This window comes from Saccostrea cucullata, unplaced genomic scaffold (genome assembly GCF_032062105.1).
Source record: "Saccostrea cucullata isolate Sc308-1 unplaced genomic scaffold, CSIRO_AGI_Scuc_v1 ctg63, whole genome shotgun sequence".
In the NCBI taxonomy this organism is placed as follows: Eukaryota; Metazoa; Mollusca; class Bivalvia; order Ostreida; family Ostreidae; genus Saccostrea; species Saccostrea cuccullata.
Window position 1 is genome coordinate 26,921 of NW_026933545.1, and position 27,496 is coordinate 54,416.

General features: G+C 31.5%; 1 protein-coding gene across 2 annotated transcripts in view; it reads right to left on the minus strand.

The window, feature by feature from the left end:
- Positions 1-6,196: 6,196 nt before the first annotated feature.
- Positions 6,197-27,496, minus strand: part of LOC134238576 (protein C-ets-1-like) — a 42,169-nt gene continuing 20,869 nt past the window's right edge. The window contains exons 1-8 of one of the 2 annotated variants that reach the window (XM_062720687.1): positions 17,847-18,810; positions 11,958-12,080; positions 10,783-10,983; positions 10,416-10,511; positions 10,130-10,201; positions 9,803-10,012; positions 9,228-9,482; positions 6,197-8,376 (exon numbers count right to left, since the gene is read on the minus strand). In XM_062720687.1, the coding sequence (XP_062576671.1) occupies positions 8,033-8,376; positions 9,228-9,482; positions 9,803-10,012; positions 10,130-10,201; positions 10,416-10,511; positions 10,783-10,983; positions 11,958-12,080; positions 17,847-17,979 (1,434 nt within the window). In that variant the 5' untranslated portion in view covers positions 17,980-18,810 and the 3' untranslated portion in view covers positions 6,197-8,032. Of the gene's footprint in view, positions 8,377-9,227; positions 9,483-9,802; positions 10,013-10,129; positions 10,202-10,415; positions 10,512-10,782; positions 10,984-11,957; positions 12,081-17,846; positions 18,811-27,496 lie in introns of those variants that run through there. The other variant, XM_062720686.1, reaches the window with a different exon arrangement.

Sequence of the window (27,496 nt, forward strand, 5' to 3'; positions counted from 1 at the left end):
CCTGAATAATTTTCAATTGACCTGATAATTTTTGAATGACCTAATAATTTGTATTAACCTGATAGATATGGTTAAATTTATATTATAATTGACCATATATAATTCAACTGCATAGTTTTACTATAATATAAGTGTTTTATATCAAATCATATAAATATTTGATGCAATTTTATGAAATATTCGCTGAAAACGTTGACCTGATATATTTTAAATGACCTGATTATTTTTATAAATCTGATTAATATGGTAAAATTTATGTTATAGTTGACCATATTTAGTTCAACTGCATAGTTTTACTATAATATACGTGTTTTATATCAAATAATATGAAAATTTGATGCAGTTTTATGAAATATTCGCTGAAAACGTTGACCTGATATATTTTAAATGACCTGATTATTTTTATAAATCTGATTAATATGGTAAAATTTATGTTATAGTTGACCATATTTAGTTCAACTGCATAGTTTTACTATAATATACGTGTTTTATATCAAATAATATGAAAATTTGATGCAGTTTTATGAAATATTCGCTGAAAACGTTGACTTGGTAATTTTTAATTGACCTGATAATTTTTGAATGACCTGATAATTTGTATTAACTTCATAAATATGCTTGAATTTATGTTTTAATTGACCATATATATTTTAATTACATTGTTTTACTATAATATAAGTGTTTTATTTCAAATAATATAAATATTAGATGCAAATTAAGAAAATGACATTATTTTTTATATGACCTGATCATTATACTAAAGACCTGATAATTCCAATGCCCTTATATTATTGGATTGCCTGATGATTTTAAAATGCCTGGTATATTTATTTTTTTTCTCCTAGAATTAAGACTTATCTAATTATTATCAAATATATGCCGATTATCACAAATTATATTTTTTTACGGCATGACCTGATAATAATACTAAGGACCTGATATTTTTAATGAATGGCCTGATATTCGAGGATAATCTGTCGATAATTATTAAGATTTTATAAAATGTAAATTAAAACGCTTTTATATACAGACTAGCAGGAAATATAGAAATTTCCTGATATTTTAATCGACTTGATATTTCTTATAAACCGAAAATTTAGCGAATGACCTGATAGTGATAGTTTAAATAGTTGACCTGATGGTTTTAAGTGACCTGGTGGTTTTTAATTACCTGATATTTTTTAAGTTACTGTAAAATCTTGATAGTGTTTTTTCAGATAAGAACTCTTAGCCATACATGTAGGGAATATATGGATTTTATTTTTCAATTAAACCGTGTGAAGAATCTCCAAATAAAAGAAAGTGAATAATATAGATTGGAGAATCTAGATCGTTATAAACTTAACATATTTATTTTTATTTTTTACTAAAGTGAAAAGAATTTTATATAGAAAACTTCACCAATATTGTAATGATCACAAAGAATTTTTACTATCAGTGTTTATGGAATCATTTTTTTTCTTAATTATAGAGAGAAACATTGTTTAATCTCTTAATAAATTTTCAATTAATTTCACATTCCTCTGCTTATCAAAACATGTGGGGGCATTGTTAATTGTCAGAACACAGGTGTGTATATCTTATCACTGTATATACATACCCTATCGATTAGGCAGTGTGTATATACAAACAGCAGGAGAGAAACCCTTTGACACTCTCGTCAAGATAGTATTAAATTTTTACTACCAAAGTAAATATATTTAACAAATTCTGAATAAGACATAAAAATATATCTTTGTTATTATCAATCTTTTACGATCATAAAATCCATATTTTGAGTTTCAAAAATTTATTCAATTACATGTAAGCAAGCCAAACTTGTCAAATATGACCCCGAACAGCAGAACTTATACTCATTCCAGAACGATGATATTACAATGATAAATATTGAAATTATTTATTACTTAAAAAATAGGAAATTGCACGCTGCGACAAAAGCAAGATAAATACGATAACACACAGTACTCATCTTGAAAAATCAAGAGGAAATGAAAAATCTAGATATTTTATTGCCTTATAGTATTTTAAGACGATAATTAGATTTATTTCCTCCCACGTGAATTGAAAAACGCCAATGAATTTGTTTATTCTTAATTACTAATTATTCTTACCATTAATAATAAAGCAATATGTAATAGAGAGAGTTTAATGAGGTTAAAATTTTTGTTTGCAACTTCAATCAAGCGGCAGTTTTTTTTTTATATGGTTTCTTGATTATGCTGATCACTGTATCAATCAATCCATAAACAATTAGTTAATGAGTTTGCGAGTTTTGAAAAAAAAAATACTAACCTGCACACTATGATTAATGATAGTAAAAAGTAGTTTTTACAAGAATTATTATTCATAATATTTAGTTCTATGCAAATAGCCATGATTACACATCTATCCATTTCAGAAAATAATTGACATTAAAAAAAAATTAATTTCCAAAAATTTAATACAAATATTGAAATACAATTTTTAAAGATATATTTTTTTTTACTTAACAATAAAGGTGTACATTAGTTTATGAAATGTATACAAATACAATGCTTTGAGTTATTATCCAATACACCATTCATAGAAAATATCAGGTCAATAAAAATATCAGGTCATTACTTTCACATAGTTTACTATTGAACCGATTTATAACAATATCTTTAAAGAAAAACATCATACTATAGACATACCTATCTATATACTTATCTGCACTTTCCCCCAGAAATAAAAGAATAAGAATAAGAGAACAACAAACACAGAAAACAAGGAGAATTTATAAGTTTTTATTTCTATCAGGTCAACGGAAAAATCAGGTTAAACGATTTTCCTAGTTTATGTCTCGTTACACATAATTATACCAACATTTTTAAACATAATTATGCTTAAAATATCTGTCCTATACCCCAAAAATATAAAAATAACCAAAACATCACGATTCGGAAAATTTATTTCTATCAGGTCAGTGGAAAATATCAAGTCAATACACTTTCTTACTTTACAGCTCGTTACGTACTCATAATTATACCGATATTTTATAACCCAAACATACCTAATGTATCTGTCCTATACACTAGAAATATACGAATAACCAAAACTTAACGATAAACACCAGAGAACACGGAGATTTTATAAGTTTTTATTTCCATCAGGTCAATATCAGGTCATTAAAAAAATATCAGGTCAAGCCATTTCCGTAGTTTATGGCTCGTTACGCATAATTATACCAATATTTTTACAAATAAGTATGCCTAAATATCTGTCCTATACCCTAGAAATATAAGAATAACCAAAACATAACGGTAAACACCAGAAAACACGGAGATTTTATAAGTTTTTATTTCCATCAGGTCAATATCAGGTCAATAAAAAAAAATATCAGGTCAAGCCATTTCAGTAGTTTATGGCTCGTTACGCATAAATATACCAATATTTTTTCAAATAATTATGCCTAAATATCTGTCCTATACCCCAGAAATATAAGCAAAACCAAAACATAACGATAAACACCAGAAAACACGGAGATTTTATAAGTTTTTATTTCCATCAGGTCAATATCAGGTCAATAAAAAAATATCAAAGTAGTCAAATATTGCCGTCCAAACCATTAAAATCCGGAATACTTTACCGAGTGGGTGAAAAAATCCAACTGTTCTACTGTTCGACGTCACGATTTTCCTACTGTTCGACGTCACGGTTTTCACAACGAAATAAAATCCCTTGAGCCATTTATTTTTCCTAAAAACAGGAAAATTGACCCCAGAAAAATAAATGCTTTACCCAGATACAGAGTCAGAGTATTGTTTTTGAAAGTAGGAGGGGGTGGGGTTTCTTACCTTTTCAATAATAATAAAAAAAAAACTTGGAACTTTGATAAGCCAAAAACAAGATAATTTTCCAAACTTGAAATACCTATTCATATTTCAAGATTGAAGAAGACTTTTTAAACTCTCGTTCACAGTTGTATTATGTTCATGATTCTTAAAAAAATAATGTTCGTACATGTATAATTTTTAAAGTTATTTCAAGGTCATTTTAAGGGCCAAGGTCATTAATCTTTTTTCAGAACTGTTTTAGTCCACAATTTCTTAGAGTCACACTTGATTTAGTGTGTGTGCCATAATTTATATGATTTAAGATCAAGAATATATAATAATGATTTTGAATCCGCAGAATTATATCCTGGCCAAGGACAACGAATCAGTCAAAGAATTCTGATTTTGAGATGAGTGATTTCAATGTATGTCCAAACAAAATTGCTTAATAAAAATGATTTAGGCTTTAGTTCAAATTTTCTAGGTCAAAAGTACTCACATTTTATTTATTAAAAATTAATCAGATCGTCTGATCCATATTTGTGAGGTTACAAATGCAAATGACTTGATGCACATCAAAGCTAATATGATCTCATATATCTTTAAGGCCAAGAGCATGCATTACTGAAGTCCAGCTTAATTAACATTCAATGAGAAACAATCTCTATAACATCAAAATTAATGATTCTGCTCAGTAGATATTTCAGTTTCTGTTTTATTTTCTGGAATTGAGTTTTTTTCATTCACATTTATGTTGGGTATGCAGGGAAATTCTCATCTGACCAATCAATGCCAAGCTTTCTTGTTCACTTCACAATTCAAGTGACTTGAACATGGTAAAATGCTTCAATAATTCAAATACAGCTGAACTCTGGAATCTTGAATATTGATATTTAAAATACCATGGCTATGTCACACTCTTCTGAAAGTCCCAACCACTTTATTCTTTTACCCTGTAAATCTCAATTTCTTGGATACTCAAGGTATTTTCTCAGTCCCATTGAGTTCAATATAAAGAGATCTGTCACTATGATTACCGTATAATCCCTATTAACCGCCCCAGGCACTTAGAAAATTGCAAAAAGGGGCGGTTATTTTGGTATTCTCTTTCTAATATTTAATATCATATTTCAACTTTAAAAACATGAGGCCCATGGGCCACATCGCTCACCTGAGTAACTTGGGTGATGCAGTTCTTTACCAGATTTCCCCTCTTGTTATACCTATCGTGCCCCCCCTACCCCTCCCCTTACATGATTTTAATATTTTAGAATCTACACTACCCCAGGATGCTTCCAAATAAGTTTCAGCTTTCCTGGCCCAGTGGTTCTTGAGAAGAAGATTTTTAAAGATTTGTTCTATACATTTCAATGTAAAACTTGGATTCCCTATTGTGGCCCCACCCTACCCCGGTGGTCATGATTTTTACAATTTAATATCTACATTACCCAAGGACGCTTCCACATAAGTTTCAGCTTTCCTGGCCCAGTGGTTCTTGAGAAGAAGATTTTTTAATGGCCAAATTTGGTCCATTGGTTCTTGAGAAGAAGTTGAAAATGTGAAAAGTTTACAAACCGACGACGGACAAAATGTGATCAGAAAAGCTCACTTGAGCCTTCGGCTCAGGTGAGTTAAAAAACTGAAAAAAAAATACAAAAAAACACTAAAATTAATATGTCTAACTTTACTTTAAGTGAAGATAATCTACCCAAATTATGCTAAATGATTCATTTTCAGCCGAGAAATAGGATAATAGACAAGTTTCATTTTCACTTTCTTCAAATTTTGGCAGACTTTTGATACGATTCTAGATGATTTTAATCACTGTACAGGGGGCCCTTATTTCCTGATAATTAAAAAACAATAGGGGTTTATACGATTTCTAGACCTCACATAAAAAAACTGCCAAGTTAACATATGAGGCAAACATTTTTATATAATTTATTTGTTTTTATTTGTCTTTCTTACAAATATCTACAATATTGATACAATTTCATATATTTGAATAAAAAAGCAACTTGTAACAATATAATGAAATCAAGACATTGAATTCCATAAATTAAACAATATAACTTGTTAAGAAGCATATTTATGATTTTTTTTTTTGGTTACAAAAATGCAAGTTCTTCTTGCCTTCAAGGCACAAGATGATAACAAAATGATTTAATCAAATATAAAGTATGAATATCAGTGGCTAAGCTGTACAGACAAATTGACTTTGATCAACAAGACATATAAAATATGTACAAAGTAAAATGAACAATAGTCATATATGGTAATTTGATTCAAAACTGCAGTCTATATTTTTTGTGAAACAATGTAAAATGTTGACCTTTTTTTTTTTAGTTGTTAAGTCCTCATTTTACCACAACCTTCAACATTTTTTTAAAAAAGTTTTGTCAAAGAAACATTGAAATTTTTCTTCTCCTTTTCTACATTTCTTGTTTCACTTTTTTTTTTAAAATGACTGAGATTATACTACCTCAACATTCATTTTGACCGATGCTTTTTAAATTGCTTTTGGAAAGAAATATGACTTAAGGCACTAGAATGTACAATTAAACTACTGTAACAATAAGAGCTTTTGATTCTTTCAAATAATTTTGAATTTCTTAAGGGAATAAAATGAGAAGGCAAATAAAAATGAGTGATAATAGAATAAAAATATCTAAAAATTGAACACATCTTTTAATATATTTCAGGGGAGAAAACTAAAAAGATCTTTGAATTAAAAAGACAATTGCACTGAGAATTTTTTTTTCAATGCTTTCATGAAAAATGAAAAGCATAAAAAAAAATGCAAATGAACACAAAAATAAAGTGGCTAGAAACATTCCAGGCCACTAAAATCTCTAGAAATGTAAACACTTTCCTTTGTTCATATTAAAACATGAGAAATGAAATTAAAAAAAAAAATGAACACATTTGGATTTTTTTCTGTCACATCTTTCAAGATATATGCAGAGGAAGAAAAAATACTTGACTAGGGTAACAATAAAAATGATCAAGGACCTGTACAGAATTATCTTTAAAATTTCACTGTCTAAAAATATGCAATAAAACCTAACTGAAATCTTTCTCCTACATTTAATGTTAGATTAATAAAAAACAGCTTCTGTTCATAATAATAACATAATACACAACAACTCTGATGCTAACAACATCATTATTATTATTATCTCAGCACTATATGTAAAATATATCAAAATGTAACAAATCTGTGTATGATTTTTCCAGAAAGGCCTCAATATATACACATAAATAACATGCACATATAATAAAAGAGCAAGCAGTGCACGAAATGTATTGCTTTTACATGGCATCCTTCTCAAAGGAATAGAAAAATTCATGAATGGAAAAAAAAATGATTTTTTAAGTATTACATAAAAGAGCCTGGATGGACTGTATAGGCCGGCATGCATCCTTTTTGCATAAGTATAGAATCTTTGCAAAAAGAAGAGAATGGTGCCTATTTTATAGTCAAATGGTAGCCATGTTAAGCAGTGGAATGCATCAACAATATGAAAAAAATTATATGCATATCATATTTATTGAGAGTACATGTACTTACATGTCTGTTCACTAGATACTAGCTGCCTATTGCAATTTTATTTCACCTTGAATATAGTTTTTGTTTTTTATCTTTTCATATGTGAGACCTGTTTCTGTACAAATCACTTCATTATTTGTTGCTGCTCATAAAGCAATAATATAAAAGTAGTTTCTTTCCTAGAAAAAGCGAACAGATATATAACTATTTACATGTAATGTTGCTGTAGTTATCCTGGCCTTTTATAAACATCAACAAAAATAATTCAAGGCCTTTTTCAGAAAAAAAATAATATAATAACATGCCATTTTTATAGGAAAAAAACATCCAGCTTGAAAAAACTGAGATCAACATATTAAGAAAAACAACAACGTGACAAAGACGTTTGTTGACAATCCCGACCGATATCATCACATCTTTTTAACTTGAACATCACAAAGATGACTTTTTTCTCAACTCATCTGAAATTTTATCACAAGTCCTTTTTAACATGACCATCTGAAAACTCTACTGCTTTACAACAAAATGGGAGATCTCATCTACAGTACCACAACAAGTGCCATCAAGGTTTTAGAAAAAGGATTTTGTGAACCCAGAGGTTAAAAAGAGCTTCCAAATGAAGCATCATGGGTAAGTGATTTTGACTCACTTCAAAATTGATTTCCAAGCACCTCAATGACTTGGACTCTCACTCATCATCTTTGTCAGCTTGAGGTTTGATATCACATGCTTCGAAAAGTTCTTCTGGGGTATAGCCGAGAAGACTCTGCAGATCACACACGAATCGGTAAACATATCGCTTTCCTGCTGTTTTGTGGATGATATTTTTGTCATAATAATAACGAAGTCCTCTGCTCAGTTTCTCATAATTCATTTTAGGTTTGTTTTTCCTAATGCCCCATCTCCTGGCTACTTCGTCTGGATCGGACAGTTTGAACTCCCATCCGTCCCCAGTCCAGCTGATGAAATGTTGACAATTCTTGTCGGTCAGCAGCTCCAGAAGAAACTGCCACAACTGTATTGGTCCACTTCCTGTAAAATAAAAGGAATTTCCAATTTACTTATCTTTGTAATATATAAGAAATGTAAACATAGAAATTTTAAAACAGTTGCACTCTTTAGTCAATAATCTATGATATACAAAATTCTAAATGTATGTACGTAACTCAATTTCTCTAGACAACTTCAATTTCATGTTATGTTTATGAAATTGATACTGCATGCAAACATTTTATACCATATACTGAAAACTAGGATGATCATATGCTTAGAAAGAAGTGATGTCATTTATTTATTAGAGATTTACTAATTGTGAAGAAATTATCTACTGCTTTACATCACCAATGAAGGGATAAATAAAAGGGAGGGGGCATATAATTTTTTTTTTCAAAATATTTTTTGACTTACAGTCCCTGAAACGTTCTACTTTCCCACCTGAACGGTGAACGCAAAACTGTGAATGGAGAGCTAACGCACACTGAACGAACGGTGAACGAATGATGAGCGAACAGAAAAATGGGAAAGTAGAAGGTTTCAGGGACTGTATCAGACTTCAGAATTTTAAATATGAACAATATAAATACCCTATTGGCTCTTTCGTGATAACTTGCATTGTTCTTTTGCAAGGCAAATTAAGAATGTTTGGCAAAATTATTGTAGGCTGATAATAAGAGAAGGTTTATTTGACAGTTGTTAATCATATATTTGACCTAACTTTATCATTTTGATCTGCAATAGTGCATGAGTACCTCATTTATATTGAAAAAGTCTATTGGAATTTAAAAGCAAACTAAAATTATATTGTTTTTCACAAATTCCCTCCACTCATGGTAACATTCAAATGAAATCAGTAGCCAATATCTTATCCCTGCTTCACTCCTTACCAGAATAGCCCACCATGGCTGGGAAGTTGCTGGGCTTGACCTCGGACTGGGGGTAGGAGAGATCTGTGGGGGAAGATTGGAGGCTCCTGGACACCCCTATGTTGATTCCCCCGCGGTACTCAGATGACCAGCTGTCATTAAGGCTGCTCTCGGAACAGTCGGACCACAGGTACTCCTGTTTGATGCTAGGGACCATCTGGTTCTGATAGACCTGACTGTATTGCTGGTACCGGTTATCCTGCCTGATGTACTGACCTAAAATAATCAAGAATTGGTCCATAAATTTATGCTAAATGGGAAAAAGCCATGAAATTCTATTCTTTTAACATCTGGGTATCTGGAAAAAATATTTTAAAGGGTACGTTTAATCTCATTTTTTTCATGTTTAAATACTGGTATATCAAAATTTTTGGAGGCTTTGATTGGTGGAGAATCTTGCCCCATCTTTGACACAGTGTTTAGATTTGAAAAATGCATTCTTTAAATGAACATTTTCTACATCTTGCATAACCTTATTGCATAACACTGTAAATTTTTAGATAAATAACTCGACAAGCATTGCTGTAAACTCTTACCATGACAAATGTCTGGTATGACTGGGGGCTGGAATTTTTGTTCAGGGATGGGAGGATAGAATTCTGTGGTGGGGCTGTTGTCGGAGGAATAGTAGTGAGGGACCGTCTCTAAACTCTGGCAGTCTGAGTGGTCGTCAAAACTTCCACTGTTTGGGGAATCGCTCACGTCATTCAGCGTTTGCATGGATTCTGTTATTGCTCCATATGCACCTGTAAACCAAATGGGAAATTGTTTTTAAAATTTGTAGAATACATCTGCTTTTCATTAAAGATTGTACTAACAACAGGAGGTTTTTCTTCTTTGGAATTAAATGAGAGATTTCTTACATGTTTGGACTTTGACATCACTGAGACCTGTGTAAGCTGATACTTTATTATCACCACCATGACCAGCAAATCCTGAAAATGGGGTAAAAAAAAAATGTAAATCCTGGTTGGATGAACTATATTTAATACTATCAAATGGTTTCAATGGAAGATGCAGTTCATGCATATAAATAAATACAACACACAAGGAGCAAGGTCAAATAAACCAGACAAATCAAGTTATCATTATAATGTTATGAAATTGTCCCTAAATGGAGTCATTTCTGAAATTGCCATGATGGGTTACCTTGGGCAGGGAAGCGATCTCCGAATTCTGGCATGCAGACAGGTTCGCTATAACTACTAGGTGCACTACCGAGGCTGGGGTGTTCATGTGTAAAATCTAGAGAGAACACATAAAGTAAAATTATCCTTATGCCAAGTTTATTTGAATTCATCTTAGACTTTTTGTTGCTGATGTTTTGATGTGGAAATTAAAAAAGTAAGTTTTTCCTTCACAGTTTACATAAAATGTCTACCGAAGTGAGTGGGATAATTTCAAACAACAGTAATATGTTAGCATCTTCAACTACAACTGTTATACATGCGAAATACAGGGAAGTTTGAAAAAAAAAGAAATTTATGTAACAACCAATAGAAGCAACACCCCTCACCTTTCTTGAGAATTTCCAGGTGTTCCCACATGATTTCTCCCAAATAAGGGGGAGCCAAATCCAAGAACTGGTCACGCTTCAGTTGACAGAGGTCCTTGCCCCTCATGGAAAAATTGGCGGGGTTGATGCCCAGAATGTTGAATTCTTGCGCAATCCATTTCAACCAGACCATCACGTGACTTTCTGACCAATGGGCAGGATCTGTTAAGAAAATAAATTCAACAACTGATTTGAATGGCTAATTAAGGTTCATGGCCCTATGATAAGAAAGAAAACTTGCATGTGATAAATGACTTGTTTCCCTTTAAAAAGAATTTTCGTACTAAGTAGATATATGTGAATTTTTTATGCATATGTATTGCAGAGTCAACCCTTGTTATCTTAAACTTGATGGACCAAGAAAAAAAAACCCTTTAAAAATAAGTGGTTGTGACTTCCAATTGCAAATGATTTGACATATCCATGTTATTTCAGATAATGGTGTTCAACATTTATTTAGAAAAATCACTACTGTATTATAAATGAGTTAATAATGGGATGATAAAATTTTGAAGTGTTTATCTTTTCTCTCACTGATGAGTACCAGAATATTCAAGATGATAATTAATTAACAATAAGACTAATTGTTGGTCTGATCCATTTGTGGATTAATGGTAGTTGGTAAATATCTTATGAACTTAAAGTAAGATTTTTTTTAAAAAAGCTACACAAATTATAAAAAAAACAACAAAAAACAAAAAAAAAAACTTAAAAGAAAAAATCATGATCTCAAAAACAGTTAAAATGATTCTTTGCAAGATCGAAAGTTCTGTTCTTTGAAAATGTCAGACATATGTTAATTCACCAAGGGTGTTTGTCATTGAAATTTAGTTCACTGCATGTGTTAAATAATTTCAAAATGAAAAACATGTCTGTTTGCAACTTGAACCATCATAAGTATGCCATGCCAATTTAGCATAATGACTGGATTAGACCCTGCATTTAAGTCTACTGACCCACTTGAAAATACAAGACTACATCAAAATGTCACAGCAATTAAAGTCAGGTCTTCAGCAACCCTTAAATTTATGAAACCTGTCATCTTAAAAAAGATTTATTTAATGCCTAAACCTTAAAGCCATATGATATATAATTTACAGAGAAGAAAATTATAAGGAAAAGCTGTAATTATTTACCATTAGAGATATGGTATTTCTGCTGCTCCCTCTCAAAGGTCTTGAAACTCTCGTGGACTGCTTGGGACATTTTCTGTGTTGTCCCAGGTGTTAATGGTGGAACAGTTGTAGTGGAAGGAATATCTGTAAAAAGAATTAACACCTATGAATAAAACTGTCAACATTCATACTTTCTATATACTTCTACCACCTGGACCAGGTACTGAAACTTAAAGACTTAAAGTATAGATCAAACTGAAATTCTGCAATACCTTAAAAATTACAAAAAAAAAAAAAAAATCCTTCCTGGAAATGAAAAATGCATACTTTTAAAGTAATCCAACCTCAAATGACCAGTTAATTAAAGAATTTACCCAAGGCTTGTAGCCATCCAAGGCCTCTTCTCCCTAACATTTTGGGTTGTGGAAAAAAAAAATTCTATCCACTGGAAGTCATTAACAAATACTTCTCGAATAAACCTGTATGAATTTAAAGACTTTTTTTCTCTCTGTATATCTATATATGTATTTTCCAACTAGAGTGAGAGGCGGATACATATGACTAAAAGCATTATGATGGGGAGTTTTTCAATCAGTTTGGCACTGAAAATTTTTTTAAATTCAATTAACACATTAAATATCAAACATAACTTCCTACGTGATCTACACATCATTAGATAATTTAAAGAAGTCACGTGTATTTCACGGGGATATGGCAAACAAAGTTTTTCTCGAGCTCTCATTTGAAAGTTTTCCTTTTCCAATAACAGTTTTTTTTGATGATGTAAATCACTTATTGAATACTTAGACTATTAACTTTTAATTATGAAATGCTTAAATTTGTGTCTCAAACAAAAGAAGACCAAAGTTTTGCTTTACGAAACAAGGTATATTGCAAACATTCAGGTATTTTCTATCAGGATAAACGAGAGAAAAATCAGAATTCTGCCTTTTAAAATAAATCCATATTGAAAGATATTATTTTAATTAATTTTCTTTTTTAGAGGATCTCAATAATTTAAAGTAAAATTGACACAAAATACTTTACCTCTAAATAGATCTGCAACCATGTTTGTTTTTAAAAAACTCTCCTTGGAACACTAATTGCTTTTCAACTTTACGCAATTGTTGAAAAAAATTTCAATTCATAATGCGATATCTAAAACAGTTTGTAGTATCTCTAGAATACGTTAATTAGATTGTAGAATGATAATCAAGCCTCAATACATTCACTGACAGTACATCAACCCAATCCTCGCAGACAAGTTTTTAGACATCAGTATAGATCAAAGTGCAAGCTATCATTGCTCTAATGGCCCATGAAATCACAGGGTTGTTCAACCCATTTTTGAACATCTTTAAAATTTCACTTCAGCCAATCAGAGCCGAGCATTAGAAAGTTTGGAGAGGCAATTGTGTGTGTTTGTGCATTAAGACATTAATTAAATTCACACATAAAAGTGTTATGTTTGTCTCAAGGATTAAATGCCCCAAATCAGTTTCCATTGTAAAGCCTGTGTCATTCCTTATCTCGAATCCATTGTTCCACCATAAAAAGAGATATAAGTATATACTTAACATCTAACTCCTAATAAAATAGTCATCTAATGGCTGACCAGTTGAGGGACAAGTGCTAGATTATGGGGGGTCTTTATAAGAGGTGAGATCCCATCTTAAGATATCATCTGTGATAAACAAACTCAGTAATACATTTAGCAAATAAGGAAAAAATCTCTTAGACCAGATTAGAATGTTATTAAAAAATTAATACCAATCTCAGACAATGGAACAGAAAGTTGTTTTTATACAAAAACAAACATTTAAACCTTTAGGAGAATTGTTAATGTTACACAATTTAATGTACATACGTCTAATCACATTGCAAAATCAGCAATTAGCCGATTAAATCATTCAATTATTAATTTGTTCAATGAGTGATTGACCTTTCTGTTTATACATATAATCATTAAGTTTATAGCCCGAATTAACAGGTATATGAATTTAAAAGGGGGGCTATGAAAAAAATAAATAAAATAAAATAAATTGAGAATTTTAAGTACTTTTACTTTTAATCTGATCATAATATAATTATATAAATGTCAAACTTCTTTTTCCTCTCTCTTAATTTTAAAAATATTTTGTTTATTTCTTAAAACTATTTCCTTCCTCCCACACAAGTTTATATCTACAATACCAAACATGCTAATGTTTATGCACAATATACCTACAGTCAGGTTTACCTCTTGCAAACTGTAAATTAAGCTCTATAGATCAGAGAGGAAGGAATTGTGGAAGACAGTTTTATTTCAGATAATGGGGGTGAATTACTAATGAAAACCACACAAACTGACCATCTTCAAGTGATTTAATGGATGACCATTTAATTTCACTTTTATCTTCCCATATCTGGGCTCTTTTTGTGTCCAGTTTAATGGCCCCGCATCAAGATGAGAATTTTGCGATAAGCATCGCCATGACGTTAGATGTGTTGGCATCTTCATATCAGATCACGTAACATGAAAGGCTTGGACAGAGAGCAGGCAGTTGCATCAGTCCGTTTATCTTGAAGGTTATCGCCAAATCTTCAACTGATTGTAATCGAATTAAGGGAACAGCTAGGGGCTTTGCTTGATAACAATGCACATGTTAAATGTAATTCAACATCAGAAACTTCAGAGCTTCTTTTTATGCAATTACTTCAACAAGCAAACTAAGGGATGCAAACCAACCCCTCAAATAGACCATGAATCTTTTTTAAAAAGCTCAACTTTATTTCAAAAGCAAATTTTGCTCATTTTTAATATTTAGGAAAAAAAATTCTCCCCTTTAGCTCAGTATTTGATGTTTTGTAAAGGGAGAAATTTTGTCCAAATTATTTACAGATGAATTCATCATGTGGCTAATACTAGATATGAACCTGACTTGTGCGGCATAAATATTTACTATTACCACGGGGGCTGGACCTGAGGTTCCTTCAGCGAAAAATGTGTGCTGCATGCACCGACTGTTAGAAACTTGACATGCTCCCCACTTCTGCACTGAGTCAGAGGCATAAAACTTGCCAAATTCAATTCATCTTTTTAAATTTTTTTTCTTCTTTCAAATATTCGTTCATTCAACAAGATTATGATGTAGAATATAGTTTATGCATCATCCAAAAAAGTTGAATTGCTGTATGCTTAGCTTAAAAACATTAAATTTTGTATTTTTTTTTCTTAATGCTATTTTTTTATTTGATAAGATTCATTCACAAAAGCACTTATAGTAAATGTCATTCTGGGCCCCATATCATCTTCCCGACATCCATCACTCAACGCACACTGTGTTCTCATAATCTGACAGAAAAAACAGTTTTTATAACAATTTATCTTCCTGGCGTAGGAGATATCTTATTCTTTTTCGCAAAATAAAAAATATATAGAAGAAAACTGGCAGATTTTCAAAGTAATCCACCTGGATTGTATAAAGATTGTTACTCAACTTTCTTTTTTTAAACTTTTTTTTAATCTGTTTTTTAACAAGGAAATACAATGAAAATTTAGAAAATGGTTTATATTGTGATAAAATCAGAGATAAAAGGAAAAATAACAAGTCAGAAATGGTCTAAATAATGAAACCATGCAAACAAAAGTGCTAAATTCGAATTTTCCAAAATCACCATTGCCCAATAAATTTTTATTCTCTTTTTCTTGTTTCTGTTCCCAAAGTTATCAAAAGAGCTTCAAAAAAACTGAAAGTTGTTATGTAACATGAAATACAGTCCAAGACAAGATAGAGAGAAAAAAACACCTGAAGAACACCATTAATTTGACGTCTGACAAGCCTTACTTCAGGTAAAGAGATGTTGCCAGTGTTAAATCAGCAAAGCTGAAAATTGTACAGAATTAACAAATTAAACATTAAAGGACTTGGCTAAAATGACAATGGTCCTTAAATGATTCATTAAAGTGACTTTCAAGTGTCACGTCTCTCCACAAATGAGCCTACATTATGCAGGGTATATTGTGCCTCTCTGGTGTTTGCTCTTTTGGGGATTATAGAAAATTTAGTCCAACAAGGGAAATCAAGTTAATACTATATTTTGAATTTAATTGTTACAGAATGCTATTATGAAGAAATTTGATTGTAACTTGAATTTTATGCAATATTATTACAATGATTATCTCAAGATATTAATTAATTAATGAGATATCAAATTTGCATGGACAGGTAAATTGTTACCTATGGAATGCAAATTATCATCAAATATGAAAAACCAATTTTCAAAGCTTTTTGGACAGAAAATGTTACATAATATAATACATATACTGATTTATTTTTCCATTTTTTTTTTTTCATTCAAAATCATTTGCTTCATTTAAGACTTCATTCAATGGGATATATTTTTGAGAGTCAATCCTACTTACTGATACTAAAAAAACTACTGTACATATACACTTAACTAAGTACTTAAAAGAACTCAACCAGTACAATACATCTGATATCTCTAAGTTAAGTAATGACATCCTTTTAGCCACTTGACAAGTATGACAAAATACAGGATAGAACACTTCAGCCTCCGAGAACAAAATATTTAGAGTTGTATGAAATCGTACGTTAATGAACGCCACTCCACTTTTAATGAGGGCAGAATGATTCAAGTTGCACAATTATTAAAAAAAATCTACTATTTCAATCATGCATGTGCTTGTTGGAAGTCCATGCATATAAAAAGTCTCAGTCATGTTTTTAAACAAAGAAAATTTAAGTACTTGAACTCTTTTCTTTCTTTTCTTAAGATAGAGAGAAACAAAAGTCAAGCCCTTTTAATTCAATTAAAAAATAAAATAAAATAAAATAAGACTGCAAGGGGAGATAATGCTCTTGCCATGAAAGGTAACTCTGAAATGTACTAGGAAATATTGTTTTGCGTGTTTAAAGATTTGATATCAGTAATTCTTAATCTTACACCTGGTTGTCAGGGTATTTAGCAATAAATAAATCCCCCGATATTTCCAAACGGTGACCTTTCACTTTAAGGAAGTATATTGACTTTGAAATATTAACCATGCTCCCTTCAATCATTTTAGGATAGAAATGTATTTAAATTAACAAAATGCAATAATTGTTATAGTCACATGGTTCTCTGATCTCTATATGATTGGTCAGTTAATATAAAACCCATTATTGCAAAGAAATTTGAAAATATAGAGGTTAAAGACTGGCCTAATAACTTTTTTTTTTTGCAACACAACAGCTGCATCAGGGCTGTCATTTCTTGAGGGATTTTTGAGTTTGTACCTGTTTCAGACAACTCTCTCAATTTTATGGCCTTGTTCGTTCCTTGTTTTTTTTCACTCTTGATTTGAGAGCATACATGAAAAAACATCTTGAAATGAATGAAATTTTATTTTTATTTGACCCCCATTTGACACCGTGGTTTCTGTTTTAACAAAAAAGAAATTGTGTTTTAGTAAATTTTTATTATTGGGCGATAAATCGTCCTTGCTGTGAGCCGTTATGATAGACATTATACAGTGTCCTAACCTATAAAAATGTAATTCAAAACTAATCTTTTGACATCTCGTGATGGCTATATGCAGCACACTAAGTGCTATACAGATGTCCCCCTCAGTTCTGAAGTTTTCAAACTTTACCCAGTCATATTTCTTGACAAGGCATAAACCTGGGGTCATAAAATATTAATAAAAATTGACATGGCGATGTATTATTACGGTAAAGTGGATGGATGATTAATACAGGGAACAAAAAACCTCTGTATTTGCTTTTTAAATTTTTTTCAATAAAACCTTTATAGGGTATTCAAAACATGTCAGTATGCCCTTAAACTTTGCAAAACGATATGCCACAAAAAAAAATTGAAAAAAAAAACAAACTTAAACATCAAAAGCTATTGTTGCAATATTCTTACCATTTTTCACAGATTCGTTGCTTTGGCGACCGTTAGTGTGCCAAGAGGGCAGGAGAAAGATGCCCTTATTCTTAGTTTTGGTTTGCATCTTATGGGGGCACAACATCTCGCTCTCTAATTTTTCCTTTATCATTTTGTTTCGGTACAGCAGCACCTCCGACTGTATCTTTTTTTTTTGAAGTAATATATTTAGCAGTGATGAATGGAAAATGATTTTTTTGACTGATTGATGCTCAGGCCTGGAGTACTTAACAAACTTTGATCCACATCAAATGCGAGCAATTAATGTAGAAGTCTTGCCATGCCATGCGAGATGGTTTATGTAAAAGAGTCTGCATGATACAGCATATGGGATTTATCGGAAGAGTAGAAGCTGCGGATATTCCAAGTTCAAAGTCACTCACAGAAAACTATATTTTTCAAGCAATCCTTTAGATGCACAAAACACACCAAGAAAAAAATCTTCAAGATGCAAATCTTTGCAGTTCAAAAAAAAAAAAAAATTCTGACATCCACTGAGCCTTGTACTAAAATCTTCCACACTTTGGTACAATGGGAGTGATTAGGCCCTGATGAGGTGTGCTCCAACAGAAAAGGGTCCCGACGGCTTTCTTAATCTTCTACTGTTTCTTCTTATTCAAACATCAACACCTTCCTTATATCGCATGGTTAGCAAGGTAACAGAATTTTCTTTGACAAATGTAATTATACACCTTTCAGGATTATCAGTGTTGCTTCACAAAGTAAACGCACACCTGAATGACCAGAAGAAACTCAATGGAAGCACTGAATGTTCTCACAATGCTTTACCCATGTTAAGCAAACTAATGCTATTGTAGAACCAAGCTTTCTGCCTCCATTCTAATTTCCAATTTACACATTCGCTTGCTGCATGGATGACTTGGTACCTGTTCTAGTTTCTCGATTGATAAAATAACCCCTGGGAAAACTTTACACCAGGCTAACCACTACAGCTAATTTTATGAATGAAACTTCTCTGCTGGCAAGTGTCCCATAAATCACCTGCACCAATCAAAATCAAGCTCATTTACATAATGCCTTTTTGAGCCCCTCCTATATAGTAAAGCGTACAGATTTTATGAATGAAGGCCTCTTATCAAGATTTCCCTGCCAGCATATAATTTGAAGCGTTACTGACCCAATTTTAATTTTTTTTCTAAACAGAGTCAATTTTCAATTTAAATTCATTCATAGACCCAAGGTTCATTTACATTCAGCATTTCTTTTCTTTTTCTCTATTTTTAAGCACTTCTGTAAAGAGATCTGGTGATCTTTGGACTTTTTCAAAGACTTTTTTGTAACTCACAATTACAACTTTTTGACCACAAAACACCACATGAATCATCTGTTTGTATAAGAGAACACTATCTAAAATAAGGAAGAGAAAACGGAGAATAATTTATAACAAAAAGATATTTATAGTGGCTTACAGATTACATTACCGTTTTATCCTTGGAGTGAACTTGTAAAATTAAACCACATGAATGGAAACTCCCAGCAAATGAATGCAGAAAATAGAAAAAAGAAGAGGGAAAACAACTTTACTGCATTAATTTCACAGTTCACTTTTTTTTGGTTTGATGTCAAGATTTCCTGATTACTACTTACATGAAGACTACATTTTAACATATCCTTTATAAATTACTTGTATACACAAATTAAATCCTGTAAAAAGTTTTATCATTTCCAAATCACATCAAAGCTTGTTAACACCTTGTACAAAGCACTAAACCACTATCTACATAGACAATTTATTCAACTCTGTAGTTCTACCCTTATCAATTAATAATCTACAGCTAAATCTAAAAATGCATCCAATTAGGGCCTCCGAGACATAAAATAAATGAAATGATGATATTTTTCACAATTTTCAGCCATAATCCATTTCAGGTGTGATAATTGACTAGGTGCCTTGGCCCAGAATATGTAATACTCCCCCTTTAGGAAATATGACAACCCTTTGTTCCAAGCAGCAGCAAATTGTACCTTGACATATAGCCCATGGAGAAGAGAAATCATTCATAATAGAGATGTATACAAAAAGCTAGCTATGTCATCCCATAATTCTAATTCAGAGGTGTACAGACAGACATGGGGAGGGTGGTGGCACTTGTGTTAAAATCTCTGAAAAATCAATCAATGCCTGTTAAGTATTGGCATGAAATATCATGATGAATGGGACAGGCAGAATACTGGATTTGTATCACTGTGATGAGAATATTAATTAAACTTTTTTAGCAAGAAAACTTATACTTCACATTTGAAGAGGCTCTATGAAATATTTCTTGTTTAGAATTTCTTGACACACAAGATTTTCAGTCAACCTTCCCCTCTTTTAACTATAGTGTACTATCTTCACACTAAGTACTAATGACTACTAAAGTAATTTTCAACTGAGCCCCCCCCCCTCCCGCAACACAATTTGTGCTTTTATTCTTTAATTTCCATACTCATTCAATTGACAAATCTAGATTTTAAAGCATTTTATGCCTCTTATGTAAATTAATTAATGAACAGTTTTCTTAATCTACTAACCCTGAACAAATCTACAAGAAAACAATCAATATCAATTAAATTAACGTTCTTAACTCTACAAACATTAACTAGCTTAGAATTATGATTTTGATCAATTGAAAACCTTGGAAGTTTTTAACTTCATGATCTATAAATACCTTTTTTTTCTATTGAAAATAAAATTGAAGAAGAAAAATGTGGAATTGCATATCTCCATTAATCAACAGAGGTTTAAAGAAACTCTGATTATTAAGTGCCTTAAATTGTTTATCAAAAAAAGTTTCAAAACAAGTAGATTACAATGTCTTGAAGATTGAAGAGTAGTATGTTGTCACAATCCTCATTTTATATTAAAAAAAAAAACAGTGATGGTTATCAATCTAATGCAAATAAGAAATCAAAATTTTTATACAGAAATTGCCCACTTTGATATATTGATTTAACATTTAATGTAATATTTTCCCACTAGCATTTTAGACCAATTCATGATTGAAAATTGTGATAATTTTAAGAATTTACAGCTTTATTTTCTACCACACTTTTATTTACCCAATCATTTACTGTACACTTTTGAATTGCAGCAACAACCAGGTTTTATATTAATTTCAAGTGGTAGTGGTACTTAATTTTTTTTTAAATTTTAATATGTGGAGTATTTTGAGTTAGAATTGTTTTCCACATCCAATCAAGTGGACAGTCTCCATTTCAAAGACCTTATTTTGAGACTTCAGTAAAGATATGGACTGAGTTTCTGTTTTACATGCATTTTTAATTCAGAAACAATAATTAGTGAGAATTTCATTGTAATTTTAATCTTCTTTCACCCAAGGTACACATGCAATTGCTTATGTTTCAATAATGAAAGTTACAAATAAATACATGTATGTCAAAAGGAATGGTTTATATATTTTTTACTAAATGATGTACAATAGGTGCAAAAAAATCCAAATCAAAATCTTTTACAATAAACCAATGTACCTTTGACAATCCTTTGGTTATTTGAGAGTTCAAATCTAACCATTAAATGTAAGCTCTCAAAATATACAGACCCCCATTTAATTATAAAACTCTAGTCATACTGCACGAGCTGTAACATTACGGAGCATGGGAAAAATGTCTAGAACCTCTTGTGACAATCATTTCGCTGTAGAGGCACTTTATAATCGAAGTGCTTCAAACTTTGTTCAAAAATTTCATTTTTTAATTTCTCGTCCATGGGAAAGCTCTGAGACTTGGTAAGTTGACTTGGGTTGGGAGTCATGTGACTGGCCTCATCCCTTGTTTCCTTTGTGTCAGAGGCAAACTTCACCCTCTAGGACCTGCCATATATTTCAGAACAATTACAAACAACCACCACTGCAATTTAGCAAGGTGAAAACTTCCTCTTGATTCCGACTTTCTGTCTTTGGGGCCTGACTTTACAATGGTGTTTTACATAAAATCAATTAATTTCCCTTCAAATCTTCCTCAACTTCATTGGAAAGCCTTCAAGAATAATCATGTTGCTGCTTATTTCAGGACCCTGTATAAATTAGGCTTTCATTACCGACATGGAGTTGTGCTTCTAGTTTTTCAACAAGTGAGCTAAATGTGGTCTATATATAAAGTTTAAACAGGCAGTGGTGCGGTTCCCCAGAGCAATATCCCACTTGCTAAATTAAATTGCGCACACACATCTACACTCCACATCTTGATAAGTGTGCTTTTTTATATAAACCAACTTCTGAGGAGATATCTAAATTTTCATCTGCCTTGGCAAGTCTCTAGATTCATATTTCTGGGTTTTATGAATGAAAAATTGGTGGGAACCATATGGCTGAGGCTCCAGCGGGTTTTTTTGTCAGTCTGCCATTAGCTAAATGGCGTAAGGTGAGCTCATACACATTAACAAAAAAGTCTCAGTTTAAATGGGGATGAAGTAGATTAAGTTACTAATATTATATTCTGACATACAAAAACATTTACATCTGAAGGGTGCAGAGTGCCCTACATTACGACACACAAGTTAGCATCGCTTCAGACACAAAAAAACTGATGAATAGGGGAAAAAAGACAACAACTTGGTCGTTGTGGAGACAGTGTGATTTATGGAAAGGACCCCAAGGGACCGTAATAAGCTGCCATACAACACATTTCGGAGGTTCCCTATGAGGAGAGAGAGAAATTACAGAGCCCTCGCTTTTTTTTATATTAAACAAAAAAATAAGCAGGCGAACACTCTTTGTAACTCAAGACTTGACCTTGCCTTGACCTACATTAGCAAGCAGGTGCTTTTATCATCGGCAAAACTACCGATTACTATAAACAAGATGTTGAGGAAAAAGTGTGAAAGAAAATATCATTCACTCATCTCCTGAGAGATTACTTGGACATTTTTAAGATCCATCTGGATTTAGGAGTATCCAAATCATACTAAATAAAATTTTGTTCTCAATGCCATTTTGTAAATTTTTTTTAAAAAATTCAAATAAAAAGGTAAATGTTATTACAGTAAAAGTAAAACATGCTTATAATGAATTGACACTTATAGCGAAGTGATTTTCATTCCCCATGACATTAAAACAAATTGTTAACTTAACTGATAATTAACAAATTATACTTATAAGGATGCAAAATCGTCCATCCCTGAAACTTCTTTTAATTCACATGTTTTATTGAAGGTGTTTACTAACTGATAATTAAGGCTGTTAATTTCAAGACCTTATAATCATTTGAAATTTCACAATTGTATTTTATGGTATTTCTTGTGGGGGTGGATGCAATTGGCTCACAGTAGTCTGACATTTTCATAAGATTAATTAAGTATTAAAAGACATACTAATTAGTTCAGTTAATATGAAATATTAAAATGAAATGAAATCAAGACATTTCTTGAATAAAAAAGCCAAACAGACAGACACATTTGAAATGAGGACATTTTAATCAAGGATAAATATGAATGGAAAACATGCTGCACTACACATTTATTTTAAATGGAATAAAAAATATTTGAAGCTTTTGGCAGAAGTGACGGTTTTAAAAGTTTTAAGTGTAAAACATGTGGATTTGATAAAAAAAAAAAAAAAAAAAAAAAAAAAAAAAAGCACAAGCCAGTGCAATTTTAAAGGCAGACCAGATGCCTATCTTTTATAATGCTATTAAACAAAAACTGCCTTTCTAATCACTATCAATCAACTAGAGAGAGCAAATGGCTCTAGTAATTTAGGAGTGGTAAAAATCATATAGGACAATGTCCCTTTATAAAAATGCCCATTTCAGTCCTTCCAAATTCACTTAACTGCACTAATTTTTCTTAATTAAAAAAAAAAATCTTAAGACATATATTTTTTAAAGCTTGAAATTTGCTTTGGTTGAAATCAAACAAATCAAAGCTTAAAGAAATATTACAACTGCTGGAATTATTTTGTTTGTATATATTTTTTAAAGTACTATGCAAAACAGATAACCCAACCATAAGGTAACATCATTCAAAATTTACCATTCATCAAAACATAAATCATATTTGTTAAGACATTCACAGCTGCATTATTTTTCAGCAATCTTGATTTTTATGTCCAAAAATTAATTGACTCTTTCCGCTCCTCACGTACTGTTATATTGCAAGTATAAAACTAATGTGTTTGCAATGTTTTGTACATTCTATCTTTGAACTCAGGACCTTCAGACTCTAAGCCTGTCTTCAATATACCCACTCCAATTAACACTCCCTAAATGACCCAGACATTGGAATTATTTCTTGTCCAATACATTTTCTATCTTCAATTATATGATACTGGCATAAACCAATTAGAAATCTCATTTTCATTTTTATTTTACAATCATCGTTGCAAACCACGGCCAAAATGTACGCTCCTCACCCATCATGCCCATCTGGCCGTGGTTGAACAAGGAGAGAATTCTTCGTAGCTCATGAAAATATTGACCAATGCGAGTAAGATAGCCGGATGATGAACTTTATCGTGACCTTTCAATACCCAATCGCAGTATAGGAAATATTTCTTGTATTCTGTTGACGTCAGTTGTTGATTTCGATTGCGATGGAAACAAAACTTGTCACTGACTGAATATGACGTCACAACAGAGAGGCGTAAATATTCAAGATTACGACACTTTTTGTGACCAGGCAGCCACGGGTAGGAGAGAGCTATAAATGCGGATTCCGGACCGTGGCTTGAGACGATGTTTTACAATATGCTGCAAGAAAATAAATAATTTTTTTTTTAAATCTAAAATGATATCCCATTTTATTTTGCATGTTGGTCAAAATCTCTACACAGCTTATGCTACTTGTTTTAAAAATCTGCCTTTAAAATTTTCTGATTCTGATGGTCCCAAAATTAAGGCATAATAGTTACTGGGATTTTTTAAAAATCTGTCCACAACTTTTAAACTAAGAGGAGACACTAAAGAGACAAATCTTGACAGATGCTTGGTATAAAAAAAAAAATATTTTTTTTTAATTCAAACCTAGAATCTTATCTAGAATTATTTAAATTTTGTGCCATACATTGTGACATTTAATAATAATAGTCCCTTTGACCTTGGAGTTGAAGTGTTTACGTCAGTGTTTAGTGTCACAAAAGTCCCCCAGAATTATTTATCGCTGCATTACCTACTTCAGAATGTAAAAATGTACATGAATATGCAACTTGCAATTTCTCCGGTTAATGATCTAAAATGTTAATTCAGCTTTAAGAAGCAATATTTTATTGGACGCATGTTGCAAAAAGAGATGCATGTAATTTCAGAGTTAGTAGGACTTTTTCTTTTTTTTTTACATAAATTGTTGGAAATAAGCACAACCTTGCCAAGTTCAGTAGATTTATATGTTCATTAAGAAATTGCTTTATCCTCCCAAATTCAACAATCTTTTTTTTATGAAAGTCCAAGATTCATAATGGCATATGTGAGAAGATCCAAAAAAACTTTAAAGGCCTGAAAAGAAAACTGTATAATGAAAAGAAAGAAACGGAAATGTAATTGATACAGGTTAGGTTCCTAAAATCCTCCTTAAAATCAACATTTGGTTCTAATAAATATACAAGAAAATTACAAATTATCGTCAGTCAGCTGAAAATAAATTGATAATGAATTGTCCTTAAAGCAAAATGTCTAGTGGTGGAGAAAAGTTTACAACATTCAAATGATGAATTGCAAAGCTTGTAGTGTATATCTAAATATATATCTAATCCCTAAACACATAAACATTTTTTTTTATCATTTTAACATTTTTATGTTATATTTATGTAACCAAGATTGCAGTAATTAGTTGCAATAACCCTTCAGCTCAATAAATGAATCAGAGATGCACTATTCTAAAATCCAACAAAGAAATTTTATTTACATAACAACTCAGTGCAAATAAATCGAATGAAAAATTTTGTATCAGAGAGTTCAAACAGTAGCACATGTGCTAGCTTAAAAAACATGGGTAAAGCCAAACTTGAAATTCATTGTCAAGAAGCTAACCCTTTCAAAGTAGCCGAGTGCATCCTAAACTCTATGATCCATGCATTGCTGTTGCCAGCCACAATTTTTGCATATAAACTACCTTTTTAAACAGATATGTCCCTAACACCCCCACAATCTCTTGATACAGGAGGACCCCCCTGACCTCCTCTCTACTTTTTCCAGTCCCTAGCTGCCATTTCGATTCTCAGGGACAACCAATTGGCCAAAAACCAATGGCTTGCAAAGATTATCATCTTTGCAAGCCACTGGTTTTTGGCTAATTGGTTAATATTGAGATGATGACTAAAACAATGATTTAAAAAAAATTCAGATGATGAAATTAGCAAACCTTGAACTTCAATGTCTAGAAGGCATACACCTAATGCTTCCAAAGCAGCCGAGAATGCATCTGGAACCTTCTGATCTTCTTTTGCAGCAAAGACCAAAGACAGAGCTTCTGATGAAAAGACACTCATTATTTCAGCCAAAAATCGTAAATGTGGGCCAAAAAAGAAGTGGTCACCATTATATATAAGATTTATTTGAGATCATTTCTGGAAATCTGGTTTAGGTGACGTCTGCAAACATTAAACAAAAGTACGGACAAAACTAGAGTCATGCACATCCTGAGTATCACCATGGCAACGCAAATCTCTTTAATGCCCCGATTCATTTAAATAAAATTATGACGTCAAATTTGTTTCTTGATACAATTCTTGACTCCTTGAAGGACATTTAAATCTTTCGATCAACAGTTAATCTCAAAAGCTTTATTGACAAACTCTTATTTAGCAGTGTAAGTTTCACATAAACAATTTAAGCTGCACACAAAATTCTGCGAATTTCCAAAAATGAAATATTTATGACCTTCACCTTGGACACCAAGTCAAGAAAATTATGCTATTTATTGGGAAAAATTTACATCAAATGATCATTATTTTTCATTTGCAAAACCTCATGCATGGAAACGCATGAATTAAAAAAAAAATCAATAGTGCTTGATGTTATAATCTGTCATGTAAAAAAAAAATTGGGATTTTTTTGCAGTATGATCAAAAAAATGTCTGCCATAAAGACTAAAAGTATGCAGACAATTGACAATTAAAATTTTTAAGCAATTTACATTCCAGTATAAATTCTGAAACATTCTTCACCTTGCAGTACTTCTGACCCTGAAATTTATTATAATCTGTTTCATGTCATTAAAGATGGCATTATAGTTTTTGGTTTTCAATTTTTTCAGAAACTTAAGTTGCAAAGTACTTAAACCAAAATACTTAATCATTTCAAAGTTAGGAACAAAAACACGGAAGGCACTTTGATTAGAAATTTAACCTAGGTCAATAAATCGAGGACATATAATGCAAGGTGCTGATTCATGTAACAAAAAACTCATTGACAAATAAAAAAAAGAAAAGAAAGAAAATCAAATGTTAAAATCTTAATTGTATTTCAATGAAGAACACTGCAAAGCCAACACATGAGTAATCAGTAATCACAAAGGAAACAAAATATTGTGATTTCATTTCCTTGTCAATATTGCTCATGTTCATTCTAGAGGGTTTTTGATTTTTCACAATTCAAAGATTTAATACTGATGATAACAATCATGGGACTCAAGTCACTTATTTAGACAATATAAGTCAGTTGTATAGCATTCAAAG